The 17,165-nt window shown below is 39.2% G+C and overlaps 1 protein-coding gene across 1 annotated transcript in view; it reads left to right on the forward strand.

Moving 5' to 3' along the window:
- FKTN (fukutin) overlaps positions 1-16,437 on the forward strand; it is a 44,928-nt gene extending 28,491 nt beyond the window's left edge. The window contains exons 7-9 of the mRNA XM_006886909.1: positions 71-204; positions 1,935-2,062; positions 16,129-16,437. Coding sequence (XP_006886971.1) covers positions 71-204; positions 1,935-2,062; positions 16,129-16,342 — 476 coding nt within the window. The 3' untranslated portion in view covers positions 16,343-16,437. The remainder of the gene's footprint in view (positions 1-70; positions 205-1,934; positions 2,063-16,128) is intronic.
- The last annotated feature ends 728 nt before the right edge of the window (positions 16,438-17,165 follow it).

Raw genomic sequence — 17,165 nt, forward strand, 5'->3', positions numbered from 1 at the left:
CTGGTAAAATGACTGATTTTGTGTAGACATCTAATATGTTTAAATGTTTTTGTGTATTCCTTTTCCTTAGGCTGGTATCGCCAGTGCAACATTATTCCTTATAGCAAAGATGTTGATCTAGGGATTTTTATACAAGATTACAAAGCAGATATTATTACAACGTTTCAGGATGCAGGCCTTCCACTCAAACACAAATTTGGAAAGGTCAGTAATAAAACTCTGTCTTAACTTCATAAGTAACCTGTTTTAAAATAAATTTATATTAAGCAACTCAGAGATGATTCAAACTTTTCATGTATCATTTTATTACTCAGTATTGACCAGTATAACTTGCCCTATTTAAAGAAAAAAGGAGAAAATCAGACTTTGTGTTGTTAATAGAGAAGAATCATGGACTCTTGCAGATATATTTATTATAAATGTATTAGAAAATAGCATAAAATTAACATAATACATAACATATAAATAATCGAATAAGTATCCTAATGTCCCTGCCTGAAGTGTTATTGTTCCTTATGAGTCATTTATTTTTATGTTCATTTAGGCATAGATATCATTTGACATGAAATATTCCAATGATTGCTGAGGGATAAAAATACAGACTCATTTCAAACAAATACTTGGATTTATCTCATTGTCCAACAAAGAAGAATAATCTAGGTCAACAATTTTTCTGAAGATCCATCTAGCAGAGATAAGTCATCCTGGCCTAAACGCAGTCTCCTAGACAGTTTGTTTGCCCTGCACCCTGACCCCATGATTCCCTGCAGTCATCATACTGCTCCTTCCCAGGATGCTGTCATGGAGCATTGCTGGCATGACCCATAGCCTGTTTTGTTGTTAAAACAAGAGGCCACAGATGTCCAGCATTTTTAATCCAACAGTTGCTTTGAGGGAGAAAGCTGAGCAGTCTCCCCACATTATGCTGTGCAGCCTCAGAAGCCTGGTGGAATGATGGAAGGTTGCTATGAACTGACTCTGACTCCTTGGCAGTGGTTCTTGGTGTAAAGATGATGTTAGCGTAGAAAGCAAGTAGAGCTATGTTTAACCACTGAAAATTATATCCCCTGTCTTAACGGTTAATTCTAGTTTTATTTTTAAAAAATGTTCATAGAAGTATTTTCTGAGTAGTAGAACTTCAGCACTACTGAGTACTCACCCTAAGTCTGATAGCTTTGGCACTTGGGGTGCAGAGCTGTGTAAATTAGGGATCTTATTATGTATGAGGATCTAACTGCTAAAAACACAGGGAAAAACACAAGCAATTATGATGTGATTAGTATTGTCACAGGCAAATGTACCAAGTCCAACAGGAATCTAATTATTTGTAGTATCGGTTTCTTTAGGAAAATACCTTTGCTCTGTATACCTGAACTTTTACTTTTTTCATATATATAACGTACTGCTCTCTCTTCTTGCCATCAAGTCAGAGCTAATGCATAGCTGACCCTCCAGCGGGTTTTCAGAGATGATAAATCACATGAGAAGAGATTGCCCATCTTTCTACACAGGAGCAGTTGGTGGATCCAAACCACCTACCTTTGAGTTGGCAGCACAATTCCCTAAGCACTAGACAGTCTGTAGAATTTGTGTAATGTTGTATTTACCCAAGTACATTATTACTACTAATTGAGCTGAGAGGAAGAAATGAAAAGATGACATGCTACTCATTATAAGATGCATCTCTATCTCAGAAGAATTCCAATTTGGGGGGGGGGAGGGCAGTATCTTATAATTAACATTTTGTGTAAAACATGACAATCTTTTTTCATTTTAAAGAAAACATGGGGGGAGGGGTGAGCAGTGAGAAAAATGCAAAAATGAATGAATGAAAATCCAAAGTCTATGTAAACGTTCATTAAAATTAATTTAAAAAAGAAAAGAAAATATATACCCTTTGTCTCAGTCTGTGATGGTTTTCCTTTTCCTCCTAGGTAGAAGACAGCTTGGAACTATCTTTCCAGGGAAAAGATGATGTGAAGCTTGACATTTTTTTCTTCTATGAAGAGACTGACCATATATGGAATGGAGGCACTCAGGCCAAATCAGGAAAAAAATTTAAGTATGAATCAGCTAAGTACTTACAGAAGGGACTGTAGACACAGCTTCAGATGATGGAAATGAGGAAATAACTCAAAGAGAAAAACAAGAAGGCTCTGTTAAGACTCCACTTTAGCAAGTACTCGCTCACCTTACCTGGAGTTCATACACACTGCCAAAAAAATATGTCTTGGAGAGAGTGCAGCTGGAGTGCTCTTTAGAGGCAAGAATGATGAAGCTTGGCCTCATATACTTTGGGCATGTTGTTAGGAGGGGCTATTCCTTGAAGAGGGAGATAATGCTAGGAAGGGTAGTGGGTCTGTGAAGGAGAGGAAGACCCTCAACCAGGTAGATTGATGTGGTGACTGCTGCAATGGGCTCTGTGTGTCAGGAAGTGTGAGGATAGCCTAGGATAGGACAAGGTTCAGATCTTTTGTTCATGAGGTCACTATGAATCGTACTTGACTCGACAGCACCTAAAAACAAACAACTGGTCAAGAAAAAGTGCCCCCAGGTTTGTGGTTGTGATGAGAAATCTGAGTCATGACAAAGAGCCCAGGCAAAAAAGGGGGGAGGGGGAAAGTTAATTGGTTGTTAGAGGTTGTGATAATTAGATGGGAATGGCTAAATGTTGCTAAAGAGATCTTTAAGGCAGAGTGAAGGTTAAATGAAGTGGAAACTAGCATTGACTGATACCAGGAATTCTGGGCTAATTGAGGAATATTTCTTTAGTTAATCTAAAGACCAATCCTGATATGATACTCATTTGGCTTACCACCTAGCATATTTTGTCAAATATAAAATGATGAGACATAAGATGTGCCATTTTATATGCTGCTGCTGTTATTGTTGTTGTGTGCTGTCAAGTCAGAACCAACTCATAGCTGACCCCAGTGGGTTTTCAGAGGCAGTTAATCACATGGGAGGAGATTGCCTATCCTTTTGTGGAGCAGCTGGTGACCTCAAACTGCGTACCTTTGGGATTGCAGCGCAGCTTCTTGCCACTTCACAGATAGAAAAAAATGTGATAGACAATATCTCAGAATTGATAGAACACAGTATGTTAGGTTGATAAAAAAACCCTAGTGTTTTGTTTTAATGAAGTATAATCAAGCTGTTAGTGAAAACACAGCAAAAAAACAATAATGTTAGAGTAATTATGATTGCCTTTATCATCCAGTCAAGTCATCCAGGTCAACAGAAAGGAGGAGTGAGAGGGACAGAAGGCAGAGAAAAACGAAATGACAGTGTGGCGTATATGGACTTGGAAATCAAATAGGCCTAGGAGACTTCGCTTCTACCCTAATATGTGGCTTTTAACTTTTCTGAACTTTTCCTCATCCACAAAATTTTGTTGTACTATAACCTCAGATGGTGAAGAGATTGAGATTGCACACAGCTTTAGTTTGCTTGGCTCCACAGTCAACAGTCTTGGCACCAGCAGCCAGGAAAAGGCGCATTGCCATGGGAAAGTCTGCTGTTAGAGACCTCTCCAAAGTACTGAAGAGCAGTGGTGTCTCTCTAGAAACTAAGGTGCATTTGATACAGGCCATGGTCTTCGCAATCACTTGTTATGCATCAGAGAGTTGGACAATGACTAAGGAGGATAGAAGTAGAATTGATGGCTTTGAGCTGTGGTGCTGGAGAAGAGTATTGAGGGTACCATGGACTGCTAGGAAAACAAACAGATTCGTCCTGGAAAGGATTAAACCGGGTGGCTCCTTGGAGGCAAGGATTCTGAGGCTCCATCTAATATACTTTGGACATGTTGTGAGGAGAGACTGGTCCTTAGAGAGGGGCATCATGCTTGGGAGGGTGGAGGGACGGCGCAGGAGGAGAAGGCCCTCTATGAGGTGGATTGATTCAGAGAAGGCCCTCTATGAGGTGGATTGATTCAGTGACTGGGATAATCGGGATGGGAGTGTCGGAGACAGTGTGATTGGCACAGGACAGAGCAGAGTTTAGGGCTGTTGTACATAGGGTCGCTATGAGTCGCAAGCAACTCGACGGCACGTGACAACAACATAACCTCAGAAAGTTGTTGACCTGATTAAAGGTGGGTTGTGTGTATGTTGGCATGCCCAAATCTTTTTTTTCTGGCTTTTTTTTTATGTGTATCAGACTGTTCTGAATATTTTACATTAATGCATTTAATCCTCACATCAACTTCAGGAGGTAGAGATATTCAGTCAGGTACTGAGAACTTAAATAATTTGTTCAAGAACACACAGCAAATAAGGAGAATCAGACTGACAGCGGTCTGCCAGTAGAGTTTATGCATTTACCCACTATACTGTATTGCCTCCCTAAACACCTGACAATGTGAAGCACTTAGCATAAAGCTTAGCAATTAGTAATTGTAAATAGTGGTGATTATTGGATTTGCTTTCTTAATTATGTTAATATTATGACTTTTCATTACTACTGTTACTGCTATTATTATCCTAGTTACATGATCAATGGCATTAATTCAGCTTCATAGTTTACTGGAAACAGGCCTTCTTTCATTTCATAAATTGAGCCATGAGGCACAATGAGGAATACCAAATCTATAAATAAATATAGAGGAGGAGAATAAATTTAGACTGGGTTCTCCTAGGGACTTTGGCACAGTTCTACTGGGAGCTAAGGTATCTTCTTGGCAGAGTAACTTGTTCTGGAAGTTTGAGAGTAATCTTGCACCTTTTCCTCCAAAGTGTAATGTGTCCCCGTGAATCCTAGAGCATATTCTTAAGACATATATTACAAAACAATTATTATTCATTATAAGAAATTATTTTCCTTTGTATCAGTTAGTTCTTTCATAGGGAATAGGCTCTAATTGTGATAAATTAGTAAGTTACTGAATATATAATTGGACAGTTTTGCTACATCTTAACTGAATAAGGTGAGTGCTTTTGATACTCATCTGTAATTAAGAGAATATTTTTAAAATACTAAGATAGTATGTGTTGTTGTTGTTGTTGTTGAGTGCTGCTGAGTTGACTATAACCCATTAGTTGATGACAACTCATTAGTTGACTACAAGACCACCGTTACAGTCACTGTCAGTCATCTTGTTGAGAGTCTTCTGCACTGACCCTTTACCTTTCCAAGCATCATGTCCTTGTTCAGGTACTTGTCTCTCCTAACAATATGCCCAAAATATGTGAGATAAAGTTTCACTATCCTTGCCTCCAAGGAGTACCTGGTTGTACCTTTCCCAAGATATAGTTATTTGTCCTTTGGCAGTTCATGGAATATTCAGTACCCTTCTGTAACATCACAATTCAAAGGCATTGATTCTTCTTCTGTCATCATTAGTCATTGTCCAGCTTTCAGATGCATAGCAAGTAATTGAAAAGATCACTCTTTGGATCAGGTGCACCTTAGTCTTCAAATTGACAATGTTGCTCTTGAGTACTTTGGAGAGGTCCCTGACATCAGACTTTACCAAGGTAATACTTGATTTCCTGGCTGCTGATGCCAAAGGTATTGATTGTGGATCCAAGCAAGATGAACTCATTGACAGCTTGTATTTATTCTTCATCTACCATGAGGTTGCCTGCTGGCCTGGTGAAGAGGATTTTTATTTTCTTGATGTTGAGATATAATGTATAGTGAAGACTGTAGTCTTTGATCCTCTGCAGCAAGTGTTTCAAGACCTCCTCACTTTCAGCAACCAGGGTGTTATTTGCACAACGCAGGTTGTTGATGTGTCTCCCTCTGATCTTGATGCCACATTTTCTTTATAGTCCAGCTTCTCAAATGATTTGTTCTGTATGCAGATTAAATAGTTATGGAGAGAGGATAGAGCCCTGATGCACGCCTTTCCTGATTTTAAACCATGCAGTGTACCTGTGTTCTATTCAGCTTCTTGGTTTAGGTGTAATTTTCACATGAACACAATTAAGTGTTCTGGGATTCTCACTTTTCTCAGTGTCAGCTATAATTTGCCACTGTACACACACTCAAAGGCCTTTGCATAGTCAATAAAACACAAAAAAGACAGTGTTCTGGTTATTCTCTTCTTGCTGTCAAAATCTATCAGACATCAGCAGTGATGTCCCTTGTGCCACAACTTCTTTTAAATCCAGCCTGAATTTCTGGTAATTCTCTGTTGACATACTATTCTAACTATTTTTAAATAATCTTCAGCAATATTTTCCTTGCATGTGATATTAATGATATTGTTTAGTATTTTCCACAATCTGTTGTATCACCTTTTGGGGGGGGATAGGCCAGGTAGCTGTCCTCCAAATTTCATGGCATAACTTGGTAAGCATATCTAGGGCTGCATTTGTTTATTAAAACATGTCAATTGGTATCCCATCAAATCCTGGGGACTTTTTTTTTCCTAATGCCTTAGTATAGCTTGAACAACTTATTTCATCACCATTGCTTCTTGATTATATGCTACTTCCTGAAATGATTGTATCTTCCATTTCTTTGTGGTACATGGCTCAGTGTACTCCTTCCCTCTTCTGACACTTTCTGTATCATTCAGGATTTTGCCCATGGCATACTTCAATATTGCAACTCAAGGCTTGAATTGGTTTTTCCATTCTTTCATTGGTTTTCAATTGGTTTTTCATTTCTTGAGAAACGTCAAGCCAGTTCTTCCCTTTGTGTTTTTTCAGGTCCAGCTATTTGCATATTTCTTCATACTATTTTGTCTTCTGTTCATCTCTTGTGCTTCAGCAATTCTTCCTTTTGTTTTGGTTTCTCAACATTCTAGTGCAATTTCCAGTCTTTTCTGGCATCTACCTTGATCTTTTCTTTCTCCTCTTTGTTTTGACATTTTACTTTCTTCATGAATAATATGCTTTATAAAGGATAATATAGTATAGAAATTAAGTCTGCTTGTGTTTGAATCCCAGCTCTACATCTTACCAACTGTATTCCTTTGGGCAAGTTAATTAAGTGGTTTTAATTCTCCTTTATGTAAAATTGAGAATAAAGTAAAAATTATCTTACAGATTTAGTGATCAAATGAATTAATATACAAAAGAGCTTTAGAGAGTATTTAGCAAACAGTGAATGAGAATGATTGTATGAAACACAATGTGAAAGAAGCGTAGTGTTACACACAATGTATACAAACTGTACGGAATCCAGTGTAGAAGATAAAAGAGTATTTAGCATGTCTTGAGTACTGACAATTAATAGTATTAATACTACCATTGCTGCTACTAATATTACTGCTAGGGAAGAAAGGAGATGATTCTTTAAGCCCTCTGAGAAATTTGCATTTTGGAAACTTTTAAGTATCTCATTATTAAACTGCTAGGCTTACACTTAGAGACCTAATATGAGAGTGTCACTGTTTTTTAAGAAACATAATTTCTAGAATCCATGTTAGAAACCTGTTATTCTTTCATTTTCTTGGAAGGCTTGAACATCTTTCTCTAATGTGAACTGAAATGCACAAACCTCAAAAGCACTGTTCATTTCCAACCACTACATTCTCCGTAGAAAAAGCGTCTTTCATTTTGCTTTAATGCTCTTTATAGTAACAGTGTTTGGAAAGTGTGAAGTTCTGATTATTTAACAAGAAAAATGAGCAGTGATAGAGCTGTCTGGACAGATGGTGTGAGTCCTAGAATTTCTGTCATGTTACCGTGACCTTAAAAGACAGAGAAAAGAACAGTGGATGGCTGCGTAGAGGAGCTTCTTTTGAAGAGTCCTCTAACCATATGCCATTTTTGTTCTTTTTAGCAGTACTTACATATAGAAACTGAAGAGTCCGATCTTCATATAATTTCCTAGGGAAGAAAACAAAATTTTAAAACTGACCTTAGGGGGCTTTCATCCCTTTATTTCCCATGTATAGTTAATTCTGGGGAAAAATTATTAATAACAGAGTGCTTAGTACAATGAACCCACCCTATCTACAACTCAAAAGGACTGCCTTGTGCCTTCAGATCTCAAAAATTTTCCACCTTTAGGGAGGAAAATGGGTATCAATGAATGAATGAAAACCCATTCTTTCTATAAACTTTGACTAAAATCACAATGAAAAAATGTTATTTTTTTAAAAAAATTGTCTACTTTTGACAATTTCAATCTTTTCTTTTCTTAGCATGATGATCTTTTGGTCCAGTAGTAAGGATTTCAAAAGCTTAGGGTTTTCATTTTGAAATACAATTCATGCCTCACAGTTCCTGTAGATGTTGTTGTCATGTGCCGTCGAGTCGCTTGCGACTCATAGCGACCCTATGTACAACAGCCCTAAACCCTGCTCTATCCTCTGCCAATCGCACTGCCTCTGACACACCCATCCCAATTACCCCAGTCACTGAATCAATCCACCTCATAGAGGGTCTTCCCCTCCTGCGCCTGCACTCCACCCTCCCAAGCATGATGTCCCTCTCCAAGGACCTGTCTCTCCTTACAACATGTACAAAGTATGTCAGACGAAGCCTCAGAATCCTTGCCTCCAAGGAGCCGCCTGATTTAACCCTCTCCAGGATGAATCTGTTTGTTTTTTTTTTTCTTGGCAGTCCATGGTACATTCAATACGTTTCTCCAGCACCACAGCTCAAAGGCATCAATTCTCCTTCTATCCTCCCTAGTCATTGTCCAACTCTCTGATGCAAAACAAGTGACTGCAAAGACCATAGCCTGTATCACACTCACCTTAGTCTCCAGAGTAACACCATTGCTCTTGAGTACCCTGGAGAGGTCCCTAAGAGCAGACTTTTCCATCTCAGTACGTTTTTTTATTTCCTGGCTACTGGTGCCAAGAGTGTTGACCGTGGAGCCAAGCTGACTAAAGTTATTAACAATCTCAATCTCTTCATCTATCCTGGTGCTGCCAGTTGGTCCAGTGGTGAGAATCTTTGTCTTCTTGACATTGAGCTTCAATCCATACTGAAGGCTGCAGTCCTTGACCCTCTGCAGCAAGCATTTCAGGTCCTCCTCAGTTTCAGCAAGCAGGCTTTTGTCATCTGCAAAACACAGATTGTTAATAGAGCTTCCACCAATCCAGATGCCACACTTCTCCTCATAGAGCCCATCCTCTCAGATAATCTGTTCTGCATACAGGTTGAAAAGGTATGGATGGAGATAGGACACATCCCTGGCATACACCTTTCCCAGTTTTGAACCATGCAGTATTTCCTTGCTCTGTTCTGACGACTGCCTCTTGTCCAAGTATAGGTTTCGCATTAGAACGATCAAGTGTTCTAGGATTCCCATTCTATCTCAGTTCCTGTAGATACTGCCCCATTTTCTTCGTTTCCTTCCTTCCAAGCTGAATTAACTGATGTTGACAGAAGCTCCAGGTTTGAAAGGGCATAAATGTCTTAATGAGTATTTACTATGTGATAGGCACTATCTCAAACCTTAATTATATTCATCACCTCATTTCTACAGAATATTTTTTATTATTGTCATCTTCATTTGACAACTCAGTCAATGAATCCATTTCACTCCAGAGTCCATGTTCTTATCTGTCCCCGGTAATGTGGCCACAATCTTTATTATTAAATACTTTTTCCAGGTAAAGAGCCCTTCTGTCGATTAACATTATCAGGAAAATATGGCTGTTACTGAGGTTTCTAAAAAGGAAACCTAGCATACATCCTTCCTCATGTACTGAATCATCTGTCCCTTCTATTATGCAGTGCCCACTTAGTCTGGTTTCCACAGAAATTGGTTTTGTCCTCTATGGGATTATACTCTTAACCAAGAATAGTTCCTATTTATTTTATTTCTGTAAAATACCTGTGTACTTGTTCTATACCAAGGATACTGACATGAATGTCACTCAATTTCTACTCAAGGATCTCGGAGTCTAGATTTATAAGACTTGTATTAAACAATAATCCTATTTTTGTTGGCATGTATTATAATCTCATATATTCTGTGTCTCACGAATAAAATTTGTACTGTTGTTTGAGATGTTCCATACATAGTTATTTAGATCTTATCCGGTAGCCTAGTGATAAGAACCTGTGCTGCAATCCCCAAAGTACGTGGTTCAAATCCACCAGTGTACCATGGGGAAAAGACAGGTACTCTCCTCCCGTTTACTGTTTACCGTTTACTGTTTCTGAAAACCCACTAGAGGGTCTGCTGTGGATTAGTTCCAACCCAGTAGCATACAACAACACCCATTTTTACTCTTTCTGTTGTTCTTTATTCTTCCTGGTGTCAATGTACTTTCATCTAGTGTTATTTTCATTTTACCTGGGATAATTTTTGTTCTATTGGAAAAAACTTTATTCTTGGTCTTAAATCAATTCTCTGTTTGCTTTTCTGAAAATGTCTTTGTATCATGTTCATTTTTGAAGAATCTTTCATTTGATGGAGAATCCTAGGTTGACAGTCATTTGCCTTTAAGCCCTTTGAAAGCTTATCCCATCGTGTTTTGACTTTCGTGGTGTGGTTGAAAGGCAGCATCAGTCAGTGAAGGCAATGCTGGTTTGGGTTTGTTTAGGTATTTCTGTTTCTAAAAGCTCTTTTTTGTCTTTGATTTTCATCAATTCTGCTATGATATGCTTTAGAACTGTGTTCTTCTCAATGGCTTGATTTGAAAAAATGTCAACTCTTTTTAAAAATTTCAATATTTCTTCTGCATTCTCTGTTACATACTCTCACTTTAGCCTCAGGGAGCTCTCAAAAACTCAGCTCATTTTCTCATGCTTTCAGAGGTTACTTCAGGAATTGACAGTTGCTCTAAACAAAAAGTTGCCCTGAATGCTGGCTGGCTTCTTTCCTTTTATCTCCTAGATCTTGACCTTTCAATTCTTTACTGCCTTGTTATCTCTCCAAAGCCTTCAAGCTGTTTTGAAAATATATTTTATCTTGCTTTTCTAGTTCTTATCAGAGGGAGGGTTGGTTCAAATTACTTTCTCCACCATGACCAGAAGCTAAAAATCCCAAGTCATGTTCATTTTTAGCAATTGGAAAAGATGTAAATAGATAAAAATCATACACATTGATAAAAATGAAATAAGTATTATCTTGAGAAGGAAGGACTTGAAGAGTACCTTTGGTGGCATTCTATTTTAATGCCCTGGGGAATGAGTAATAATATGTATAATTAAAAATCAAAACAACTTCACACTCAGTCATAGCTAACCTTCCAGTGAGTTTTCCGAGGCTGTCAGTCACACGGGAGGACATTGCCCATCTTTCTCCCGTGGAACAGCAGGGCGATTCAAACCACCTGAGAGGCACCACCTCTGGGTTAATAGTGTAACTCCCTGAGGACTACGCCACCAGAATGCCTTATCCTTAAATTAGAAATGGCTAAGTAGTACAGCTACTAGTAAAACTATTGCAGCAGAGTAATCATAGCACCTTGCTAACATCATGCTAATGTACAGAGTTTGCCTGTCTTCTTAGTAAGATTCAGTAGAGTAGAGCAAGTAGTTAACTGATAATATTATATTGACAAAAACAGAAGGTAAATTACAGATCTAGTGGATATATATAGTACTCTCAAATTGTGCTTGATAAAATTCTTCCGAGATCAAAGATGAACCTTGCGGAGCCTGAGACAGGATAGGGTTCTTTTGTTTATTAGAGACCTAGAAGATAAAATGTTTAAGCGTAAGTGCGAGGAATGGGATCTTCCTTTTTATTTGTTCAAGAAGTAGATGATGTATGAGCGGGCAGTGTTCTGTATTACCAAGTACAGTTGTGTTGCTTCCCTTAAGACTTTGACTCCTTACACATTTTTAGCAGCTGGACAGGCCTTATAAGTTTTCATTAGCCAGCATGTTTTATAAAGCTACTCTCTGTGTAGATGTGCCTGTGTGTGAAGAAAAGAAAAATTCAAACCTGAGTTGCAATATTGAAAGATTTTATAGACATATGAAGAGCAGTGGTGTCTCTCTGGAGACAAAGGTGCGTCTGATTCAGGCCATGGTCTTTGCTATCACTTGTTATGCATCAGAGAGTTGGACAATGACTAAGGAGGATAGAAGAAAAATTGATGCCTTTGAGCTGTGGTGCTGGAGAATAGTATTGAGTGTACCATGGACTGCTAAGAAAACAAATAGATTCATCCTGAAGAGGGTTAAACCGGGCGGCTCTCTGGAGGCAAGGATTCTGAGACTACGTCTAACATACTTTGGACATGTTGTAAGGAGGGACCGGTCCTTGGAGAGGGTCATCATGCTTGGGAGGGTGGAGGGACGGCGCAGGAGGGGAAGACCCTCTATGAGGTGGATTGATTCAGTGACTGGGGTAATTGGAATGGAAATGTCAGAGACAGTGCGATTGGCACAGGACAGAGTGGAGTTTAGGGCTGTTGTACATAGGATCACTGTGAGTCGCAAGCGACTCGAGGGCACATAACAACAACATAATTAGCAACACTGGAGCTCTCAAGAAATGACGGGAGGAATTCAGAGTTCCTGTACCCAAAATAATTGATCTTCATTCAGCCATTGCAGGCGTTAGCCTGTGATCAAAAACCAATAGTACCAAGGGACCGCTGGTGGCCGAGTGGCAAGAAGCTGCACTGCAATCCCGAGGGCACGGTTTAAATCCACCAGATGCTCCACTGGTAAAGGAGGGGCAATCTCCTCCTGTGCCAGTTGAATCCAATTTGATGGTACACAACAAGGGGAGAGGAGTGCCTTTTGAGGGGAGCTCTGGTGGCCTACTGCCAAGAAGCTGTGCTGCAATCCCAAAGTCACAAAGTTCAAATCTACCAGATGTTCTATTGGAGAAGGAGGGCCAATCTCCTGTACCAGTCAGCTCTGATATGATGGTACATAACAAGAAAAAAACAAAACAAAAACCAGTAGTACCAAATGAAACTATCCAAGCAATGAAGGCACCAGCAGATAGCAAGGCTTCTGGAATGTACAGAACACTGATAGAGTTCTGGTGGTCTCTCTGTCTGTTTTTCACCATATAGACACGACCCTGGAAGCACTTACTTATCTAGGCCAAGGAATTTGGTAGACAGCTACCTAGGCAACTGACTTGGAGACAAAATTGGTGGTGAGAATAGATAATTTGGCTGTTTTTCTTGAAAAAAATGTCTCTGATGCTTCAGCTCTTATGTTTAGGTTTTAAAAGGTCCAGTTCTATTGTAATTGATGGTGTATCTGTCTGATTAGCCTAACTAATGAGTCATAATCAGAAAAATGTATGCCTGGGACAGTTGAAGAGCTTCTGTTTTGCTTAGCAATTACCTCTTGAGATTGTATAAGTAGTCTTGTTCTCTTCTGACCACTCCACAAGTTGAGTGTGATGTGTCAGATCTCTTTGTTGTTTGCTTTTGTTTTCATTATTATTGCCTTTGATTTTACTTTATCAGTACATTTCTTAGTCCAGACCCTTTTATCTACAGATAGACGTCTTAAACACTGTGTGTAATACATATTTTACTAATGATAAGAGTACCAAAAAAAAGCCATTGTAGGTACAGGTGGTCACAACTGTAGTATGTCCTAAGTCAGAGGCTACCTGCATAACTAACCAGATGAGATAGTTTATTCTAGCACCGGTAAGAAATTTTATAGCTTTTAAGGAGCAACAACAACATGGGTGTGTGGGGGGGGGAACTGTTATCTACTAATATCTACTAACTTAGTTCTATCTACTGTTTATACAATAATAAAATTAATTGGTAAGGAATTGAAAATGAGTGGAAGAACTTTATTTGTGATAAAATCTTAAAATCCCTTAAATTTATCTTCTGAGTTAGAGTTGCTTTAGTCTGAAATTAAGGAGCCCTGCTGGTGTAGTGTGTAGTCTTTGGGTTGCTAACCAAAAGGTAGACAGTTTGAATCCACTAGCCCCTCTGTAAGAGAAAGATGGGTACTCTCTTCATGTAAGGACTTACAGTATCAGTAACGCAGTGGAAGGTCAGAGCAGACTCAACAGTAGTGCATTTTGGTAGTGTAGTGGACAGAGCAGTGGGCAGCTCGCCAGAGAGGTGACTATTCAAACTCAGCAGTTGCTCCACCGTAGAAGGATGCAGCCGTCCGCCTCCATAAATATTTACAGCCTTGGAAGCCCTGGGAGAAGTTCTGCTCCTTCCTGTAGAGTGTTTGGGAGTGAGAATCAACTTGATGGCAGGGGGTTTGGTTTGAGTTAATCTGAATTTAGATCTGTCCACATTTTGTGTTCTATCAAAGGGCTTTAAGGCACAAATGGCCGCGCTGAATGTAATCAGGTTTTGGGTTTGTTTTTTGTTTTTTATTTTAATGAATGTTTACATAAATTTTGGATTTACATTCATTCATTGTTGCTTTTTCCTTCCTGCCCACCCCTCCCCGCCCAGTTCACTCTTCTCATGAAAAGTAAAAGAAAAATTCTTTCATTGGTATACAATCTCCCCGCCCCCACCAAGTAATCAGTTTTAAAAGCCTAAGTAGCACTGCAGACCCAGGAGTCATTTCCTGTTTGGTCACTCTTTCTCCATAGCCTGGACAGAGTACATGGCAGGTGCTCTTCGATGTCACTCACTCCCTTCTTCCTCCCATTTTTATTGCCAATTTTCACAATTTATGGTTTGTTTATCTTTCCTCTTCTCCTGGGAACCTGGAATTTTCTTTTCACTGAATGCATTGCATGAAATGTTTGGGAACAGCAAACCACAAAGTTTCATGATGTTTTTGCGTGGGACAAGAAGTAGCAGTTATCTCTGGGTTATTTTCATATTATATACTTAGGCTTCTTTAGCCTATTTTTACTCATATATTCACAGTTCAAAACACTGTTTTAATAAAACTGATAGTTTTTACATCTACCCTCTCCAGCCTGGACCTGAGAATTTTTATATGGCTAACTGTGGATGAGACTGTAGAGAGTGATATTTAAAAGAGAGAGCAAAGTTTCCTGGCCTGTGTTACTAGGTATACTAGATTCCTGCTTCATTGTAGCTTCAGTCTGTCAACTTGACAGAATGGAACAGGTGGGCATTCTGCTGACCAGCATCTGATTGGCGAGGCTGGAGGCTAGTGATGGATGGATGTGTCTGATGACAAAATAAGCAGTGCCATGATTACGAGTGTGCGGAGTACAACTGGGAGCAGCAGATGGTGGAGCTAAGCTGTATCTTATTTCTTTCTCAGTTATGAGCTTTGCCTTGGCCATCTATTCACAGAAGCCAGCTGGGATTGTCCATTAAATGCCAGAATCCATTGGTTTGAGTAGAAGGGGCTTGTTGCTTTCTTTAGAATTTGTTCAGCCTCTCCTTTTCTGTGTGTATGATTTTGCACTCAACTGATGGTAAAACATACGCTCTCTTGAAAAGCGCACAGTGTACAAGAACCGGTCTTTTCTTGGAGAACATCCCAGTTAGATACCATTTTCACAGTATGATTATGCTTGGGCTACTGGTTTTTCTCTGATTCTTTTCCTTTAATCCTGTGAAAACTTAAAATCTTGTCATTCATGTGATTGCCTCTTCAAATCTCATCACTGAATGTTCTTGTGTTGTGAAGAGATGTTTCTTGGAAAACTCTAAAATAGTAGAGTTATAAACTTCTTGTGAGAAAGATGGGCAGTCTTCACAGTGGGATTTACAACCTCTGAAAACTCACCGGACAATAAGTGTTAAGAAAAACCTTTGAAATGTGAGCCATTCCATTTGCTTTCCCTGCAATGCAAATATGATATTTGTTGACATGTTTCCTTTGACATCCATGGCCTTTATACTTTGTAAGTATGTTCAGCCACAGCCAAATAAGATCATGCATGTAACTATTTTATATATATATTCTATATATATATATACACACACATATACACACATATATATACATATATTAAAAAGTTGGGGTGTTCTTAACAGAAAAAGAAGAAAAATGTGCTAGACAGTTAAAAACAATAAAATATCCCTAGGCGCTGTTTAGGGAGCTCTGGTAACCTACTATAAAGCTGTTCTGCAATCCTGAAGGCATGAGGTTCGAATCCACCAGCTGCTCCATGGGAAGAAGATGGGCCATCTCTTCTTGTGTGATTAACTGCCTCTGAAAACCGCCCGAGGGTCAGCTATGAGTCAATTCCAATGCGCCAGTACAACAGGAGCTGTTAAATAGAAGACAGTTGTCCTCACTAGCATTTGTTCTCTGTAGCTCAAACCTTCTCTGTTGAAGCCTAACCTATCCCCACCCTGCTTCTGTTTGACTGCAGATACCTGTTTCCCAAGTTTACACTGTGCTGGACAGAATTTGTTGACATGAAGGTTCATGTGCCTTGTGAAACCATTGAATACATTGAAGCCAACTATGGTAAGACCTGGAAGATTCCTGTGAAGACGTGGGACTGGAAGAACTCTCCCCCCAATGTGCAGCCCAATGGAATCTGGCCTATTTCCGAGTGGGATGAGGTTATTCAGTTATACTGAGACACTTGATCAAAATGGGAGGAGTCTCTGGAAAAACGATGGCTAACTGTTTAGAAAGATACATAGTGATTTGTCAGATACAAATGAGAGCCAAAGAGAAATTACAAGTGTGACAGCACAGAAAAAGCCAAAGTCCTGAGCAGTCTGATTTCTTCTCTCTCAGTATTTATTGAGGGAGTTTCCATGGGCTGCCTTGTTATGTTACAGCGGGTGGAAAAATGAATGAGGCAGATGTCTGCCTCCTTTTCTTCTCCCTTGGATAAGCCCTCTGATTTTTCTTTGAAGGAAGTATTTCCATCCTTTGATGAGTTCCAATAGAATGTGACGTGTTCTGTAAGGGGTTTTTAGAAGTTTGGTAATGTTGGGTTGAGAGATGTGCTCTCCAGGCAAGCCTGAGGAAGGATCCACCTGTTAAAAAGAGCGACCTGTTCCTTTTCTCAGCATTTAGGCTGACGTGTGACTGCTCCTTTTAAGATTGTAGAAACAGAGTTAATATTTAATGGATCAGACCCTAGGGGACATCAGGAATGATGCTAGCAGGTTGGTAATTTACCTAGAGCATAGAACATAATTCTATAAGAGAAAGTAAGAGCTTATTTTTAACCTCAACAAAGAAAAGTAAACTTCTTTGCACTCTTAGAATTTTCATGTTTGATATAAGAAAACTTATGCTTCTGTGATGGTGATTTGATATTAAAAAAGTAGGGTCGCTATGAGTCGTAGGGTCGCTATGAGGGTCGCTATGAGTCGCAGGCGACTCGACGGCACATAACAACAACAACATGCTTCTGGAATGGCCATCTGCCCCATCCATTCATGAATC

Source organism: Elephantulus edwardii, unplaced genomic scaffold (assembly GCF_000299155.1).
Source record: "Elephantulus edwardii isolate Elephantulus edwardi_28Jun2011 unplaced genomic scaffold, EleEdw1.0 scaffold00052, whole genome shotgun sequence".
Taxonomy (NCBI): domain Eukaryota; kingdom Metazoa; phylum Chordata; class Mammalia; order Macroscelidea; family Macroscelididae; genus Elephantulus; species Elephantulus edwardii.